The sequence below is a fragment of the Leptodactylus fuscus genome, chromosome 5 (assembly GCF_031893055.1).
Source record: "Leptodactylus fuscus isolate aLepFus1 chromosome 5, aLepFus1.hap2, whole genome shotgun sequence".
Lineage (NCBI taxonomy): Eukaryota > Metazoa > Chordata > Amphibia > Anura > Leptodactylidae > Leptodactylus > Leptodactylus fuscus.
Window position 1 is genome coordinate 8,544,533 of NC_134269.1, and position 18,948 is coordinate 8,563,480.

The window sequence follows — 18,948 nt, forward strand, 5'->3', positions numbered from 1 at the left end:
GGGCCAACACATGCACCATCCGGCACTATCCTATCTCTTCCTGGCATGTAGGTCCCCATCCTGACAATGTTTCTGCAAAGGTTTTTATGTCTACTGTTCGATTTACTGTGTTCTCTGACTTTTTCCTTGGCTGCTTAGACTTACTTCTGACTATCTGTTCCTAACTTAGAGCCATTCCTGACCACTGACTGTTCTTCTAGCCTTTCAACTCTACCTGATCCCTTCCTGTGCACATACTCTGCCTGACCTGACCATAGACCTGTCCTCTGACCTCACAAGTACACTGCCAGCCCTGACCTTGGCTAATATTTCAAATCAATTTCCTTCTGACCTCTTGGAGCTGTCGCCGACACGGGGACCACTCAAAGAGTTAACAACCTGGTGGTGTCTCTGCAGCAAAGTCTAGATCGCCATACAGCAGTTTAAAAAGTGAATACTATGTAACCACTTGGACGCTGTCCTTACGGGTAGGCCAAAGCCAAACTGGTTTGGTGACATAGTCACTACAACCCAATGGTCACTACTAGAGATGAGCGAACACCAAAATGTTCGAGGTTCGAAATCCGATTCGAACAGTCGCTTACTGTTCGACTGTTCAAACGGGTTTCGAACCCCATTATAGTCTATGGGGAACATATACTCGTTAAGGGGGAATCCCAAATCCGTCTCAGGAGGGTCACCAAGTCCACTATGACACCCCAGGAAATGATACCAACACCCTGGAATGACACTGGGACAGCAGGGGAAGCATGTCTGGGGGCATATAAACCACTTTATTACATGGAAATCCCTGTCAGCTTGCGATTGTCGCAAGCTAACTTTTTCCCATAGGAATGCATTGGCCAGCGCTGATTGGCCGAATTCCGTACTCTGGCCAATCAGTGCTGGCTCTGCTGGAGGAGGCGGAGTCTAAGATCGCTCCACACCAGTCTCCATTCTGGTCCGACCTTAGACTCCGCCTCCTCCAGCAGAGCCAGCGCTGATTGGCCGAATTCCGTACTCTGTGGCCAATCAGCGCTGGCCAATGCATTCCTATGGGAAAAAGTTTATCCCACAAAAATCACAATTACACACCCGATAGAGCCCCAAAAAGTTATTTTTAATAACATTCCCCCCTAAATAAAGGTTATCCCTAGCTATCCCTGCCTGTACAGCTATCCCTGTCTCTTAGTCACAAAGTTCACATTCTCATTTGACCCGGATTTGAAATCCACTATTCGTGTAATCTGATTTCGGCAGCCAATGACTTTTTCCGATTTTTTTCAATGCCCCCGTTGTAGTTCCTGTCCCACCTCTCCTGCGCTGTTATTGGTGCAAAAAAGGCGCCAGGGAAGGTGGGAGGGGAATCTTGTTTTGGCGCACTTTACCACGCGGTGTTCGATTCGATTCGAACATGGCGAACACCCTGATATCCGATCGAACATGTGTTCGATAGAACACTGTTCGCTCATCTCTAGTCACTACACCTTGCACAAAGCAATGGGCTACTGGCTGATTTTACACCTCACCTCAATGGTGCTTTGTTTAGAGCTAGATAAGGGTAGTTCCGCAGTGAATGCAGGCTCTCCATACTTGGTCTGGATTGAGACATTCATTTGGCTAGAAGAGTTCGAACATTTGATGAAACCTATGGTGGTTGCAGGAAGAACGGTGATCTTCAGCTAGAAGACAAGAAGATATCTTTGGTTATTTAGCAAAATCTTATAGTATATGCAAGCCAGCCAGATGAATGACTGAACACGAAATACATGATAGGTAGGGCAGCGCTATACTCTTCCTCAAAGATGGGGGTCTAATCCTATAATTTCCTTGCCCTCTACTATAAGAACAGACAGCGTCATTGTGAGCAAACCCTTTTACAAGAATACAATAGAATCTACATTAGCAGATCTTCACTGCTTTCTGGTGCAAGCGTCCATTTTGACGGGGGAGAGCTAGTCATCGACTGATATTTTCGACACTTTGTTATAGGGGTTTTCTGCTGTGGACAATCCCTATTCCACAATAGGTTATCCCCCTGTTTAGACACCCCAAAGAACAGCTAAAATCAGTAGGGTTAGTGTTTAGTTTCTCTACAGCGCCACCACATGGGAAAATAGGCATTACACTTATCCGAGTCAATGGGTCGTCTGCAGAGTTGGCCCACCAGAGTACCAAAGGATCCTCTGGTGGGCCAAAGCTATAACACAATAATAGTCCAGCAGAAAACTTGAGTACTATGGTCTATTTCCTGGGGTTGTTGGTGGGTGGTCCACCAGAATAATTTTATCTGGTGGAACCAAGAAACTTAAGCCTGACCCTGGTTGCCTTTTTCTGTACTTACGTAAGATTCTCCTCCGCAGCAGCCTTCACCTGACTCCGCACGTAGTAACACCATAACTCTCCTCTTAGAATTTTGTAACCTGAGATTGAAGGCCGGGCCACAACATTCTGACTCCCGACGTATCGTGAAGAGAGTCTGCCCAGAACTAATAAAGAAAGCTGAACAATGATACGAGTAAGTCTTGTAATGTAAAAACAAAATTGGGATGCAAAATTCAGACTCAACGTAAACCAACGAAAAGATGGTATAAACTTAGACTAGATGGCCGACCAATAGGCCACATTTAAAGGGGCATTCCCTGCACTGGTTAAGCTTTTAGGTACTTTCTTACCTTTATCCTGAAGAGTAACCTCTTCTACCTATGGATAAAGGAACAGGGTCATGACATGAAGGACTTTATGACCCCCCATATAGATATATATTGTATATATCACTTCTTTACTTACCTCTACAAGACACTCCAGTCCCGGGGGAACCACAGCCCTGGGGTTATACAGGTGACTCTGGTGGGATAGTGCCGATGTGTCCTGCCATTGTGGTTGGGTTTGGACAGTTTCAGAATTCTTGTTCCAGGTATAGCCTGTAAAAAACAATATACATATATACACCCATCAACCATGCCATGTATCACATTGGTTATCTGGTAACAATAGCGCCTCTCGGAGGTGCTATACATTGAGCAGAAAATTCTCCAGATGTCAATCCAATCCCATCATTGGAGACTTTCTCAAACGGAAAAATATTTCAGGTTCCAGGTTTTAGATATTGGTAAGAAGAAGTCAATCTGAGGTTTTATTCCAATTGTCAGATTGGAGTCGGAATTTTTTTTCCCAGACAAGGGGCAATTGGTATAAGCCTCATGGTTTTTTGGGTTTTTTTTCCCCACTGGATCTTGGTTGGACTTTACGGGTCTGTGTCTTCATCCAACCTCATCTACTGTATTGATTCCAAGGAAACTTGGTACCCAGTGCAGAGGGGGCGCAAAGCAAAAACTAAACTGCTGATAGGGCTGTAGGAAATAGACTGGTGGCATCCATCTCTCTATGTGTTGCTCTCACTTTCTTGTCATCATTTTGGGAGAGGGGGCCAATCACTAGGGATAGGGCACCAACAAGCCACGTCTTAGGTCAGGGTAGCAAAATACAAGGCTAGGGCTAAGAAATGGCTTTCCGAAACTTGGGGCAAAGTTCAAGTTGTGTGGCAATACACGAGTAAGTGATGCAAGCCCCACCTGTAATGGTCAGAGATGTGAACTTTATCAGTGGTCAAAGGGTGAAACTGAACGTTATCAAAGAAATGGATTATAGTCACTTCATCTGGCTGAAAACAGAGAACGATACCTCTAAATATGTCTTGCAGTTACCATCTCCTCTCCATAGACTGGCTGATAACAGAGGACAATTCCCCATCTTATAGTCAGGTTTTCACCGTAATAGTAATACTCGCTAGCATTTTTTTGGCATGTGTTGTGTATAAAGTTCTCCTGTCGACCGACACAAGTCCATAAACTACTGAGAACTATGGAGAACCTCTTGTGGGCTCCAGTCCAAAGATGGTACATGAGGTCTCCCCTATTCCGCACCCTCACGATTAGAGATTAATACTCTAATACATAATCATGGCGTCAACGTATTTCGTGAGAAACCCATAGAAGACAATTGGTGCGGGTATCTCTACATAGGCTAAAAGGTGCATCCAGCCCAGACCCCAATGATGCCCTCAAACATAATACAATACAAGTGAATGGAGACTTCACAACCTTGTCCTCATGTACTGGAGTAACTCTACATCTAGTTGGGGCAGGTGATGGACAGGTCGGGGTTATTGTTACTAGTATCGACCCCTCACATAACCCGTTAGAAGGTACAGTTTGGGATTCTTAGGGTATCTTTAGCTGGACCATTGTTAGGGGTGACTTGTTATATGAGAGTAGATACGACCAGCTACCTGTAGAGTGCGGGTCCATGTGTAGATGTTCCTCCAGGATCTACGGTGGAATAACAGGCACACTGAGGTTACGCTGCCTTATGTTTTCCTCGTGCCCCTCCCTACATAGTTTCTTCTCGGTGATTACTTCCTGCCCAGCGAGGTGACATGAGATCTGTCGTAAGACTTTGTTGTCATACTTGAAGACATGACAATGTGATATTCTGGTCTGTCCTACTTTAGGGGGGAGGGGTCACAGTTCCTAATATCCTGGGGAGGGGTCACAGCTCCTAATATCCTGGGGATTTCCCATAGCTGCAACGTATGATGAGAACTAGGAAGCTGCAAAGCATCAGGATATGGGAGGGGAGGGCGAGATGTAGGGGCTGAGCCTGCACTACACTCACTACTGTCCCGGTGACCCTGGGGATGGTGCACACAAGACACATTGTCACTCATAGATACAATAAGGAATGCCGCAGAGTGAGAACGCTTCCAGGGATAGAAGGGTTAATGCTTTATTGTTGTCAATGAACAAAATTAAGTGAATGGAGAAAAGAGAAATGTAAATTCCACGGGCTGATAAAATCCTACCCCATGAGCTTGGGGTGTATGCACATTGGGTCATTGACAGTGCCCCTGCCTTCACTATCCATGTGCAATATAACAAGGTGTCCTGTGCATAGTGCAGCGCCCCCCGGGGTCACCATATGAGGGTGGTCTAAATAAAACAAGTCAAACTGAAACTTCTAAAACCTGAAAAACAGGAGGGGGGGGGGGGGGGGGCTGATATTTGTCAGCGTTAGGACTGTAAACCCCCAGCAGAGTATAGACAGGCTCTTGGTTTAGGGTCCTGAAGGCCACCATGTGGTGTACACCGCCCCTGCACCCTTGTCTACGGGGAAAGTAAAAGGTTAACCCTATAAAGGATTTCTATTGTACATTGCAGTGACTTTTTTTTTTTCTAGAAGGTTCCTGTTATTGTCCAGGAACCTTCTAGAAATAACCCTTCAGGGGTTAAACCAGTCTTGTGTCCGCTGCATTCCTGAGCTGGGTCCTATTGTCTGCAATGTCCATGCCTACAATGTTATTGTCCTAAAGGTTGTCCTCAATAGGGGAAACTGAATATTTACCTCCATGGCGGGGCTTGTCCTGCAGACTTGGTATCTACACACCTTTGTGTCTGTGTAGTGGACTATATATATATATATATATATATATATATATATATATATATATATATATATATACAGTACAGACCAAAAGTTTGGCCACACCTTCTCATTCAAAGAGTTTTCTGTATTTCCATGACTATGACAATTATAGATTCACACTGAAGGCATCAAAACTCAGAAGTAACACGTGGGATTATATACTCAACAAGAAAGTGTGACCACAACTGACAATCTGTTTTATATTCTTGGTTCTTCAAAGTAGCCAGCTTTTGGTTTGATTCCTGTTTTGCACACTTTTTTTTTTTTTTTTAAATGTAGATTGTGAGCCCCACATAGAGCTCACAATGTACATTTTTCCCTATCAGTATGTCTTTGGAATATGGGATGGAAATCCATGCAAACACGGGGAGAACATACAAACTCCTTGCAGATGGTTTATGCCCTTGGCGGGATTTGAACACCAAGACTCCGGCGCTGCAAGGCTGCAGTGCTAACCACTGAGCCACCGTGTGGCCCCTCTGTTTTGCACACTTTTGGCATTCCCTCGATGAGCTTCATGAGGTAGTCACCGGAAATGGTCTTCCAACAGTCTTCCAAAACTCTTTGAATGAGAAGGTGTGTCCAAACTTTTGGTCTGTACTGTGTATATATATATATATATATATATATATATATATATATCATCTTCCTCAAAGCAATCAGTTTAACCCTTTCATCCACACATCGCTCCTCCGCTTTCTTCCTTATGTAATTCTCCATCACTTTGAGTTACAGTTGGATTTTTTGCTCTTTTTCTTTCCTTTTCTATTTGTATCTGTGTTGACATCTTTATCTTATTCAGGTCAAGGGCGTAACTACCAGCGTGGCAGCAGTAGTGGCCCCAATACTTACCTGTCTTACTGTCCAGATCTTCTGGGCACGGGACATCACTTCCTTCAGGGGGCCATCTCTTCCTCTTCTTCATGTCTGCCAGCACCTGGATAAAGTCAGAGTGCCGGCCCCTCGAAGGAAGTAATGTCCTGTGCCCAGAAGACAGGTAAGTATGATAGGGTGAGGGGGTGGGCTGACTTAGTTAATTGGGAAGAGCTAGCAGTAGGGGGGGGACTAGCGAGGGAGATAGGGAGGGGGTGCAAGACAGGGAGAGGGAGAGATATATATCACTGAATGAAAAAAAGGGGGACTCTGATAAAATACAATAAAACAACTTTTAATAAATATGAATAAATAAAATGTCTTATTCTTATTACAAACAAAGAGTGGTCAAATATTTTAGTCAGACTTTCAAATGGAAAAACTGACTGGTGTAAACGTTGATGGCATGCTACCCATACACCCCTTCTATGGACATATGGTGTAACCTGATAAGTGGTAAGGAGTTGGAATATGGCCAAAATATATGACACTTGCGCTATATGTGCTGCCAGTAACTTTCACTATCAATAGCTGGCCCACCTCCCTAAACCACAGATACATTGCCTGCCACAGCACACCCCATAGGAGTAACGATATAGTGTGGATAGACCTCAAGACATAACAGCAGAATGTTTCATCAAAGCATTTATCCTGAGGATACGGGCCTACTGCCACACCAACAGGAATCAATACCTAATGAACATCTGACTTGGGTCAAAGATACTCCTTATGGTGATGCTAACACAGACATGAAGCTAAATAGTAAAAAATTCAACGATGTATCCAGCAAAACACTTTCTTGTTTAAAATATAGCCTTTAATTTAAAGAATCCAGAATAAAACAAACTTGATAATTATATTTCAAAAATGGTACATGATGGCAGATGGAGAGAACAACGTCTGGCTGACGCGTTTCGGAGCACTAAAAGGGCTCCTTACTCATAGCCTGACGATAAAGGAGCAAATGCTTCATTATATAGTGTGAACCACTAATTAAGCAGCTGCATGAAACCGTAAGTACAATGTCTAGTATTACAAACAAGAGAAACAAAAAAATATATACATTTTTTTTTTTGGTTTTTTTTGTTTCTCTTGTTTGTAATACTAGACATTGTACTTACGGTTTCATGCAGCTGCTTAATTAGTGGTTCACACTATATAATGAAGCATTTGCTCCTTTATCGTCAGGCTATGAGTAAGGAGCCCTTTTAGTGCTCCGAAACGCGTCAGCCAGACGTTGTTCTCTCCATCTGCCATCATGTACCATTTTTGAAATATAATTATCAAGTTTGTTTTTTTCTGGATTCTTTAAATTAAAGGCTATGTTTTAAACAAGAAAGTGTTTTGCTGGATACATCGTTGAATTTTTTACTATTTACCTCGGGCTGAGAGGCTGGTTTCCGTGCAACTCGCACCAACTAAAGAGGACTACAACACAGGATTATTCATTGTGGATACTACATCTGATTATTATCCAGGACACATAAGTGAGCTGACACGCTCATGCATTTTTTTCTTTCATGAAGCTAAATAGCCCTGTCTTACAATTGTTTCTGCCCTACGCGTTTCAACTCTGTTAGAAAATCATCAGGGGCTCAAATAAACATGCAGCGTGACCGCAGTATGACCGCTCTGATACCGGCGGTGCCGAACACTGAAAGACCTCCGCTATTTAAAGACGAGGCTCCTCCCATTTCTTCTCTAGCCTCCAATCGAGGCACTGCTGAGGACACTCCCCCACGCATGCGTAGTATGCTCAACGTACGATAGAGCGTGTATACAAACATTGTAACCATGTAAATACATGGAAGCAATCGCGCATGCGCGTGCTGATAGCTCCGCTACCTCCACTACACCCAAAGCTCACAGCTACACTGTTATAGTACTTCTCACCACTCTATATACGATCATGCTAGCAGGCTGCAGTTTACCACTTAATGTTAAGCAGTCCTGTTGCGGTTTATTTTAGCCCCGTGCCATTGAATCCTACGGAGCATATGGTAAGTACGTTATGTATAACCAGGCTTATTCCCTTCCGAAGTCTCTGGCATACCCACTTTCTGTACGCCGGAACATGATTATAATTCCTGGGAGGAGGATATTGTCCAATGGAACTATATTTAGCAGAAAAGTATCCTATTGCAGCAAAGAAATATCCCACTGGAGCCCATAGTCCCGATATCATCAGGGAGTGTAACAAAACGCAGACATCATCGCTTCGTCAAAAACTCATAACCCAGGTAAGTATCTAAGCTCGTGTTTCCCCTTCCAAAGATATATCAACTATCCGAGACATGATTTAGATGTCCCCTCAGCGTACCAGCACCTACTTCAATATCCTGATGTTTTAGATCAAGGTAACAGGTGACCTATACGGATAATCGAGAGAAGTATTGAGGTATTGAATACAAAAGATGTGCGGTATAGATTTGCAATATAGATGTGCAAAATATGACCTGTAGTCTAATCATTTCTGGGAAATAAAACAAGAAAGTCCATCTGTTCATTGAGACCATTAGGATACAAAGTATCCAACCTGTATATCCATTCTGTTTCTTGTCACAACACGAAGTTGTCCCAATCTCCCCTCTTCTGGGTGGCCAGTCAACCTCAATTGCTTTGAATCTGAGATTGGTGACATCACCTCCATGATATCGTGGAAAATGACGTGCCACTGATGTGTCACGTTCATTAAGGATGTCACAAACATGGTCGCGAATTCTTCTTCTGAATTGTCTAATTGTTTTTCCTACGTATCCCAAAGGGCACGGGCAAGTCAGAAGATAAATTACCCCCATCGTTAGACAATTCGCAAAGTCACGGCACATAAAACTCTTGACTGAGGAGATGTTCAAAAACTCCTTAGCTGTATCAATGAAATCACAGGCAGTACAACTGCCACATCTAAACATACCTGCCACCTTACTCCTGCCCAACCAGGTCTCATTGCTAACTTCTGGTGTTAAGAAGCTATGGACCAGGGGGTCTTTGAGACTTTTCCCTCTCCTGTATGTAACCTGAGGCCTCAACCCAATGACCCCCTGTAAGTAAGTCTGGGTCCGCTTGAAGAATCCTCCAGTGCCTTTGAAGCATGCCGAGGACATCTTTATGATGGCTATCAAATGTGCCCACCAGTCTCATAACTCCCTCCTCCTGTTTTCTCCCTTTTGGAGTCAGAAGGTTTCTCCTGTCAGTTTTCCTTGTTCTCTCAAAAGTCTGCATGATGGTGTTATCAGGAAACCCTCTTTCTTGAAGCCTGTCGGCCAAATCCCTAGACTGCCTTACAAATTCCTGTTCATTCGAGCAGTTCCTTCTTACTCTTAAGAACTGACCAATGGGGATTCCCCTCTTGATCGGTATCGGGTGATGACTACTCCACTCTAACAAACTGTTGGTAGCTCTTTCTTTTTGGAAGATAGTTGTTGTAATCCTTCCATCAATGGCCCTTGACAGTTTCAAATCCAAAAAACTCAGACAGTTCCTATTAAATTCTGATGTAAAGGTTAAACCTAGTTCATTCCTGTTTAACTCGCCCACAAAAGACTCAAACTCTTCCTTCGGTCCTCACCATAAGATCAGCACATCATCGATGAATCTGAGCCAAAGCTCAATATTGGCTGTCCATAGTTGGTTGTCCTCCGAGAATAACACAGTCTCCTCCCACCAGCCGAGGTACAGATTAGCGTAAGTGGGGGCCACAGGGCTCCCCATTGCTGTACCCCTCAGCTGGTGGAAGGACCACCCCTCGAAAGTGAACATATTTCTTTCTAACACGAAGGATAGGATTCTTAATATAAAACTGTTGTGTGGTTGTAACCCGACCCCTCTGACCCCAAGTATTAGCCTGTCATTATCCTGTACCCCAAGTATCAGCCTGTCATTATCCTGTACCCCAAGTGTCAGCCTGTCATTATCCTGTACCCCAAGTATCAGCCTGTCACTATCCTGTACCCCAAGTATCAGCCTGTCATTATCCTGTACCCCAAGTGTCAGTCTGTCATTATCCTGTACGCCAAGTGTCAGCCTGTCATTATCCTGTACCCCAAGTATCAGCCTGTCACTATCCTGTACCCCAAGTATCAGCCTGTCATTATCCTGTACCCCAAGTGTCAGTCTGTCATTATCCTGTACGCCAAGTATCAGCCTGTCATTATCCTGTACCCCAAGTGTCTGCCTGTCATTATCCTGTACCCCAAGTATCAGCCTGTCATTATCCTGTACCCCAAGTATCAGCCTGTCATTATCCTGTACCCCAAGTATCAGCCTGTCCTTATCCTGTACCCCAAGTGTCAGCCTGTCATTATCCTGTACCCCGAGTGTCAGCCTGTCATTATCCTGTACCCCGAGTATCAGCCTGTCATTATCCTGTACCCCAAGTGTCAGCCTGTCATTATCCTGTACCCCGAGTATCAGCCTGTCATTATCCTCTACCCCGAGTATCAGCCTGTCATTATCCTGTACGCCAAGTGTCAGCCTGTCATTATCCTGTACCCCAAGTGTCAGCCTGTCATTATCCTGTACCCCAAGTATCAGCCTGTCACTATCCTGTACCCCAAGTATCAGCCTGTCATTATCCTGTACCCCAAGTGTCAGTCTGTCATTATCCTGTACCCCAAGTATCAGCCTGTCATTATCCTGTACCCCAAGTGTCAGTCTGTCATTATCCTGTACCCCAAGTATCAGCCTGTCATTATCCTGTACCCCAAGTGTCAGCCTGTCATTATCCTGTACCCCAAGTATCAGCCTGTCATTATCCTGTACCCCAAGTATCAGCCTGTCATTATCCTGTACCCCAAGTATCAGCCTGTCATTATCCTGTACCCCAAGTATCAGCCTGTCATTATCCTGTACCCCAAGTATCAGCCTGTCATTATCCTGTACCCCAAGTATCAGCCTGTCATTATCCTGTACCCCAAGTATCAGCCTGTCATTATCCTGTACCCCAAGTATCAGCCTGTCATTATCCTGTACCCCAAGTATCAGCCTGTCATTATCCTGTACCCCAAGTATCAGCCTGTCATTATCCTGTACCCCGAGTATCAGCCTGTCATTATCCTCTACCCCGAGTATCAGCCTGTCATTATCCTGTACCCCAAGTGTCAGTCTGTCATTATCCTGTACCCCAAGTATCAGCCTGTCATTATCCTGTACCCCAAGTGTCAGCCTGTCATTATCCTGTACCCCAAGTATCAGCCTGACATTATCCTGTACCCCAAGTATCAGCCTGTCATTATCCTGTACCCCGAGTATCAGTCTGTCATTATCCTGTACCCCAAGTATCAGCCTGTCATTATCCTGTACCCCAAGTATCAGCCTGTCATTACCCTGTACCCCAAGTATCAGCCTGTCATTATCCTGTACCCCAAGTGTCAGCCTTTCATTATCCTGTACCCCAAGTATCAGCCTGTCATTATCATGTACCCCAAGTATCAGCCTGTCATTATCCTGTACCCCAAGTATCAGCCTGTCATTGTCCTGTACCCCAAGTATCAGCCTGTCATTATCCTGTACCCCAAGTATCAGCCTGTCATTGTCCTGTACCCCAAGTATCAGCCTGTCATTATCCTGTACCCCAAGTATCAGCCTGTCATTGTCCTGTACCCCAAGTATCAGCCTGTCATTATCTTGTACACCAAGTATCAGCCTGTCATTATCCTGTACCCCAAGTATCAGCCTGTCATTATCCTGTACCCCAAGTATCAGCCTGTCATTATCCTGTACCCCAAGTGTCAGCCTGTCATTATCCTGTACCCCAAGTGTCGTCCTGTCATTATCCTGTACCCCAAGTATCAGCCTGTCATTATCCTGTACCCCAAGTGTCGTCCTGTCATTATCCTGTACCCCAAGTGTCAGCCTGTCATTATCCTGTACCCCAAGTGTCAGCCTGTCATTATCCTGTACCCCAAGTATCAGCCTGTCATTACCCTGTACCCCAAGTATCAGCCTGTCATTATCCTGTACCCCAAGTATCAGCCTGTCATTATCCTGTACCCCAAGTATCAGCCTGTCATTATCCTGTACCCCAAGTGTCAGCCTGTCATTATCCTGTACCCCAAGTATCAGCCTGTCATTACCCTGTACCCCAAGTGTCAGCCTGTCATTATCCTGTACCCCAAGTGTCAGCCTGTCATTATCCTGTACCCCAAGTGTCGTCCTGTCATTATCCTGTACCCCGAGTATCAGCCTGTCATTATACTGTACCCCAAGTATCAGCCTGTCATTATCCCGTACCCCAAGTATCAGCCTGTCATTATCCTGTACCCCAAGTATCAGCCTGTCATTATCCTGTACCCCAAGTATCAGCCTGTCATTACCCTGTACCCCAAGTATCAGCCTGTCATTATCCTGTACCCCAAGTATCAGCCTGTCATTATCCTGTACCCCAAGTATCAGCCTGTCATTATCCTGTACCCCAAGTGTCAGCCTGTCATTATCCTGTACCCCAAGTATCAGCCTGTCATTACCCTGTACCCCAAGTGTCAGCCTGTCATTATCCTGTACCCCAAGTGTCAGCCTGTCATTATCCTGTACCCCAAGTGTCGTCCTGTCATTATCCTGTACCCCGAGTATCAGCCTGTCATTATACTGTACCCCAAGTATCAGCCTGTCATTATCCCGTACCCCAAGTATCAGCCTGTCATTATCCTGTACCCCAAGTATCAGCCTGTCATTATCCTGTACCCCAAGTATCAGCCTGTCATTACCCTGTACCCCAAGTATCAGCCTGTCATTATCCTGTACCCCAAGTATCAGCCTGTCATTATCCTGTACCCCAAGTATCAGCCTGTCATTATCCTGTACCCCAAGTGTCAGCCTGTCATTATCCTGTACCCCAAGTATCAGCCTGTCATTACCCTGTACCCCAAGTGTCAGCCTGTCATTATCCTGTACCCCAAGTGTCAGCCTGTCATTATCCTGTACCCCAAGTGTCGTCCTGTCATTATCCTGTACCCCGAGTATCAGCCTGTCATTATACTGTACCCCAAGTATCAGCCTGTCATTATCCCGTACCCCAAGTATCAGCCTGTCATTATCCTGTACCCCAAGTATCAGCCTGTCATTATCCTGTACCCAGGGTTGGACTGGGGTGTCTAGGGCCCACCAGTGGAATTGTTTCTAGGGGCCCACCACCAGGACCCTGCAGACCAGCGATACCGAGACAGGGCGGCTAAAGGTAATACCATCTCGGGAGCCATGCTGCTCACCTGCCATACAACGTGCAACAACATACTACCTAAACCTACTGCGACACTCTATATGGAAAGTGAACAGCGCGGCTCCTAGAAATGTTACCATTACCTGTAGCCGCGCTGTCCTGGAATAGCTGATCTTCAGAGGTCCTGGCTGTTGTTTCATCACAGATGTAATATTGATGACCTATCCTAAGGACAGACCATCAATATTATAAAGATGGATCAATCCTTTAAAGATTTGTCCAGGAATTGGATCAACCCATGTGCCTGGCGGGAGGTGTAAAATAAATAAAAAGTGCCTTCACCTGTCCCCATTTCTCCATTGTCCGCCGCCAGTGTCCATTTAGTCTCGTGCCGGCACCTCCTTGCTGGGAGTCCTGCACCTCATGGGACCACTGACACCAATTAGATACAGGATTTCCAGAAATAAGGCCATGAGACTGAACAGACACAGGCAGGAGGATAATGGGGTGCTGGGGACAAAAGCTCAATGAAAAACACTGCGTCTCACTGTTGTGCCTAATCCTTAAAGAGGATCTTTCATCATTTGGGGCACATGCGGTTTAATACACCGCTAGAAAGCCGACAGTGCGCTGAATTCAGTGCAGCTTTCCCATTCTGTGCCCCGGGTGAAGAGCTAGCGGTGCCAGTAACGTAGCGCTTCACTGTCAGAGGGGCGTTTCTGACAATCAGTAACGCCCTTCCTCACAGTAGCGTCTATTGCGCTGTACTGTTGTGAGGGGGCTTTGCTTACCGACTAGTGATGACGTTGAGCGGTGAGGAACGCTACCTCCCCCCAGTACACGTCTATGGACGAGCATTATCAGGAGGGGAGGGGGCGTTCCTCCCCAATCTCATAGTACAGCACAATAGGCGCTGCTGGGAAGAAGGACGTTCCTGACTGACTTATAGTCATATAGTGGCCCCTCAACACAATATAATGTCCCACAGTGGCCCCTCCATGCAGTATAATGTCCCATAGTGGCCCCTCCATGCAGTATAATGTCCCATAGTGGCCCCTCCATGCAGTATAATGTCCCATAGTGGCCCCTCCATGCAGTATAATGTCCCATAGTGGCCCCTCCAAGCAGTATAATGTCCCATAGTGGCCCCTGCACACAGTATAATGTCCCACAGTGGCCCCTCCGTGCAGTATAATGTCCCACAGTGGCCCCTGCACACAGTATAATGTCCCACAGTGGCCCCTCCGTGCAGTATAATGTCCCACAGTGGCCTCTGCACACAGTATTATGTCCCATAGTGGCCCCTCCATGCAGTATTATGTCCCATAGTGGCCCCTGCACACAGTATAATGTCCCATAGTGGCCCCTCCATGCAGTATTATGTCCCATAGTGGCCCCTGCACACAGTATAATGTCCCACAGTGGCCCCTCCATGCAGTATAATGTCCCATAGTGGCCCCTGCACACAGTATAATGTCCCATAGTGGCCCCTCCATGCAGTATAATGTCCCATAGTGGCCCCTCAACACAGTATAATGTCCCACAGTGGCCCCTCCATGCAGTATAATGTCCCATAGTGGCCCCTGAACACAGTATTATGTACCACAGTGGCCCCTCCGTGCAGTATAATGTCCCACAGTGGCCCCTCCGTGCAGTATAATGTCCCACAGTGGCCCCTCCATGCAGTATAATGTCCCATAGTGACCCCTGCACACAGTATAATGTCCCATAGTGGCCCCTGCACACAGTATAATGTCCCACAGTGGCCCCTCCGTGCAGTATAATGTCCCACAGTGGCCCCTCCATGCAGTATAATGTCCCATAGTGGCACGTACAATGGGTTCAACTGAACACAAAATATTGGGGATTTGTCACCCATAAACTAATATTATACTCTGGGGTCTCTTCAGACCCCGGAGTATAATGAGTGGAGGTCCAGAGAAGGTGAGCAAACACCTGTGGTCTGTGATTGGGTCTCAGAGCTTATGTGGGTCATGTTGGCGTAATGATTCACAGACGCAAGAAAGTCCAAACAAAACTGCTGGGAGAATCTCGCAAAGATTTTCACGAGGTTTGACCGGCACATCCTCACCTCCAGTAGAATCCTATGCCCTGCCACAGTAAGGAACTGAATCAGTGGGTCCCAATAGATTTCATTTGAAGGTCAGATTATAACGTGGCCCCATTACAGCCTCAGGCAACCACACATTTCAAATACAGTGCCTTGCGAACGTATTCGGCCCCTTGAACTTTTCAATTTTTTGCCACATTTCAGACTTCAAGATATCAAATTTTAATTTGGGGGGGGGGGGGAGAATCAACAACAAGCAGTGGGACACAATTGTGAAGTGGAACGAAATTTATTGGATATTTTAAACTTTTTTAACAAATAAAAAACTGAAAAGTGGGGCGTGCAAAATTATTCGACCCCTTTACTTTCAGTGCAGCAAACTCACTCCATTCAGTTCAGATCTCTGAATAATCCAATGTTGTCCTAAATGACTGATGATGAGAAATAGAATCCACCTGAGTGTAACAAGTCTCCGTATAAATTCACCTGCTCTGTGATAGGCTCAGGGGTCTGTATAAAGTGCAGAGAGCATCATGAAGACCAAGGAACACACCAGGCAGGTCCCAGATACTGTTGTTGGATACAAAAAGATTTCCCAAGCTTTAAACCTCCCAAGGATCCCTGTGCAAGCATTATTGTAATGGAAGGAGTATCAGACCACTGCAAATCTACCAAGACCCGGCCGTCCCTCTAAATAAGGAGAAGACTGATCAGAGATGCAGCCAAGAGGCCCAGGATCACTCTGGATGAACTGCAGAGATCTACAGCTGAGGTGGGAGAGTCTGTCCATAGGACAACAATCAGTCGTACACTGCACAAATCTGCCTTTATGGAAGAGTGGCAAGAAGAAAGCCATTTCTCAAACATATCCATAAAAAGTCTCATTTAAAGTTTGCCACAAACCCCCTGGGAGACACCAAACATGTGGAAGAAGGTTCTCTGCTCAGATGGAACCAAAATCCAACTTTTTGGCCACAATGCAAAACGATATGTTTCGCATAAAAGCAACACAGCTCATCCCCCTGAACACCCCCTGATCCCCACTGTCAGAAATGGTTAAAATTGATGGGAAGATGGATGGAGCCAAATACAGGAGCATTCTGGAAGAAAACCTGTTGGAGTCTGCAAAAGACCTGAGACTGGGACACGATGATCCAAAACAAAGCAAAATCTACAATGGAATGGCCAAGTCACAATCCAGACCTGAATCCAATCGAGAATCTGTGGAAAGAGCTGATGCTGCAGCTCACAAACGTCTCCATCCAACCTCACTGAGCTCCAAGGAAGAATGGGAAGAATTTCAGTCTCTCGATGTGCAAAACTGATAGAAACAAACTCAGAGTGACTTGTAATCGCAGCAAAACGTGCTACAAAGTATTAACGCACGGGGGCCGAATCATTTTGCACGCCTCACTTTTCAGTTTTTTATTTGTTAAAAAAAGTTTAAAATATCCAATAAATTTCATTCCAATTCACAATTGTGTCCCACTTGTTGTTGATTCTTCCCCAAAAATTTAAAATTGATATCTTTATGTTTGAAGCCTGAAAAGTGGCAAAAGGTTGAAAAGTTCAAGGGGGCCGAATACTTTCCAAGGCAGTGTATATTGTAATTCCCCGTCTGTATGGACTGGGATTGGTATATTATGGCCTTGCACATGACTTGGATGATAGTGAATATAGATCAGACCCAATATGCAAAGTGGTATGAAAAAAACAGAGTAAGGTCTAGGCTGAAGTACAAAGGAGGTGGAGATGGCTGATAGGGCTCAGCGATCAGGAGGAGAACTTACTCATGGTGAAGACGACATAGGAGAAAAGTGACCAACTGTGATCATGCTGGCCATAACATAACAAGATATGAAAGGACTACAATGAATCACAGTCTCCACAGTCTTCTCACCCACCATCGCCTCCATCATAGTAAGGTACTGTAGGCAGATAGAAGTCAATGCCCCCCGCAGTGCTCCATTGATCATTAACAACTGAGTAGAAGTTGTGCAGGATATTCAGATGGTAATTCTGTGTGTGTGGGAAAATAAAACAGCGTCAGTAATGTGACAAGGGAACCAAAACCAGAGGGAAATATCGGAGGAGAGGGGATCAACAGAGTAAGTAAGAAGTCCCAGGACAACAAGTTATGAAGAAAATGGTTTGGATTGAACCGGATTTGACCCGAATTTTTCAAAGTTTCGGGTCTCAATCCCAACCCAAAATTTTGAGGCTTCACCACCCACACATTGGAAATGAAATTATTATATTCTGGGGTCTCTTCTCTTCTATGTATCTCCTCACTCTTCTGTCCTAGGGCCATCCCTGGTATCTACTACTCACCATGTACAGGAAAGCGGCCAAGATAACAGTTTTCAGTGTGGCCTCCATGTCCTTCAGAAACTGGAAGATGACTTTTGAAGATTCCTTTTCTCCCTTCTTGGTTATTATGGCCACAGGACAAAAATCCTTTACAGTGAGGATCTGCAAGGAAGTCAAGGTTATTGGCTTAGTGGATGGACCAGGACATACACATATTGTAAGCCGATGGCCGATGGGATAATGGAGGGGGTGTACATCTCAACCTAACTACTCAGGTGAGTGAGATGAGAAAACTCCAGGAATGTTTGTTCTCAGCAGACAACTTTCGCCTGCTGAGCATTTTGGTAAATGCTCAGTACTGGGCTGGATTTTTAGGAATGACAGGTAGGTTGGTAGTGGGACCTGTCATTCCACCCCCCCTCCAGTCCACACTTTGGGGATGTTCCAGCAGCGACTCAGCTGCAGAGAGTCTGATCATCAAGGAGGCTTAAGAAGTTGCTCCAGCAGCAGACTGTGGGCAGAGCTTGGCTGGAAGAGCTGACAGAGAGGTCATATTTTTGGGGCTGTGTCCTGAATGATTCTATTGGCTGTTAATTTCTGTTATTCTAGGTGAGGTAACCTATTCTATGTTTAGGTAGTGCCTAGCCGGGCAGGGATTTATTTTTGTATTGTTTCCTTTTGTTGCTGCACTGTATTTTTGAGTGAAAATAAACTCTACCTTTGTTTTGGACTAAAGAAACTGGACTTTTGTGTCTATGCCACCCCACCTAGCAACCCCAGACCCTAACAATATAGTCATCATCATGGATGATGCAACCAACAGCAAGAACATCATTCATGACCACTAAAAATGACTTTGGACAAAGCAATGGGTTGGATGTCCTCCATGTTTTTAGATATTACACCTCACCTCAATAGTGTTTCCAGAGTAGAATAAGGGAAGCTTGGCGGTGAACCCAGGCACTCCAAGCTTCTTCTGGATTAAGATTCTTATTTGTTGTTGAGAGTATACATATACGATGAAACCAATGGTGTTCTCGGGAAGAACGGTGACCTTCATCTGGACGACAAAAGG

At 45.2% G+C, this 18,948-nt stretch overlaps 1 protein-coding gene and 1 pseudogene across 1 annotated transcript in view; one reads left to right on the plus strand and one right to left on the minus strand.

The window, feature by feature from the left end:
- Positions 1–4,477, minus strand: part of LOC142202336 (phospholipid scramblase 3-like) — a 60,353-nt gene extending 55,876 nt beyond the window's left edge. The window contains exons 1-4 of the mRNA XM_075272414.1: positions 4,271–4,477; positions 2,770–2,903; positions 2,655–2,682; positions 2,324–2,481 (exon numbers count right to left, since the gene is read on the minus strand). Coding sequence (XP_075128515.1) covers positions 2,324–2,481; positions 2,655–2,682; positions 2,770–2,903; positions 4,271–4,289 — 339 coding nt within the window. The 5' untranslated portion in view covers positions 4,290–4,477. The remainder of the gene's footprint in view (positions 1–2,323; positions 2,482–2,654; positions 2,683–2,769; positions 2,904–4,270) is intronic.
- The window catches only part of LOC142204380 (NACHT, LRR and PYD domains-containing protein 12-like), a 997,553-nt pseudogene that overhangs the window by 170,421 nt on the left and 808,184 nt on the right, over positions 1–18,948 (plus strand).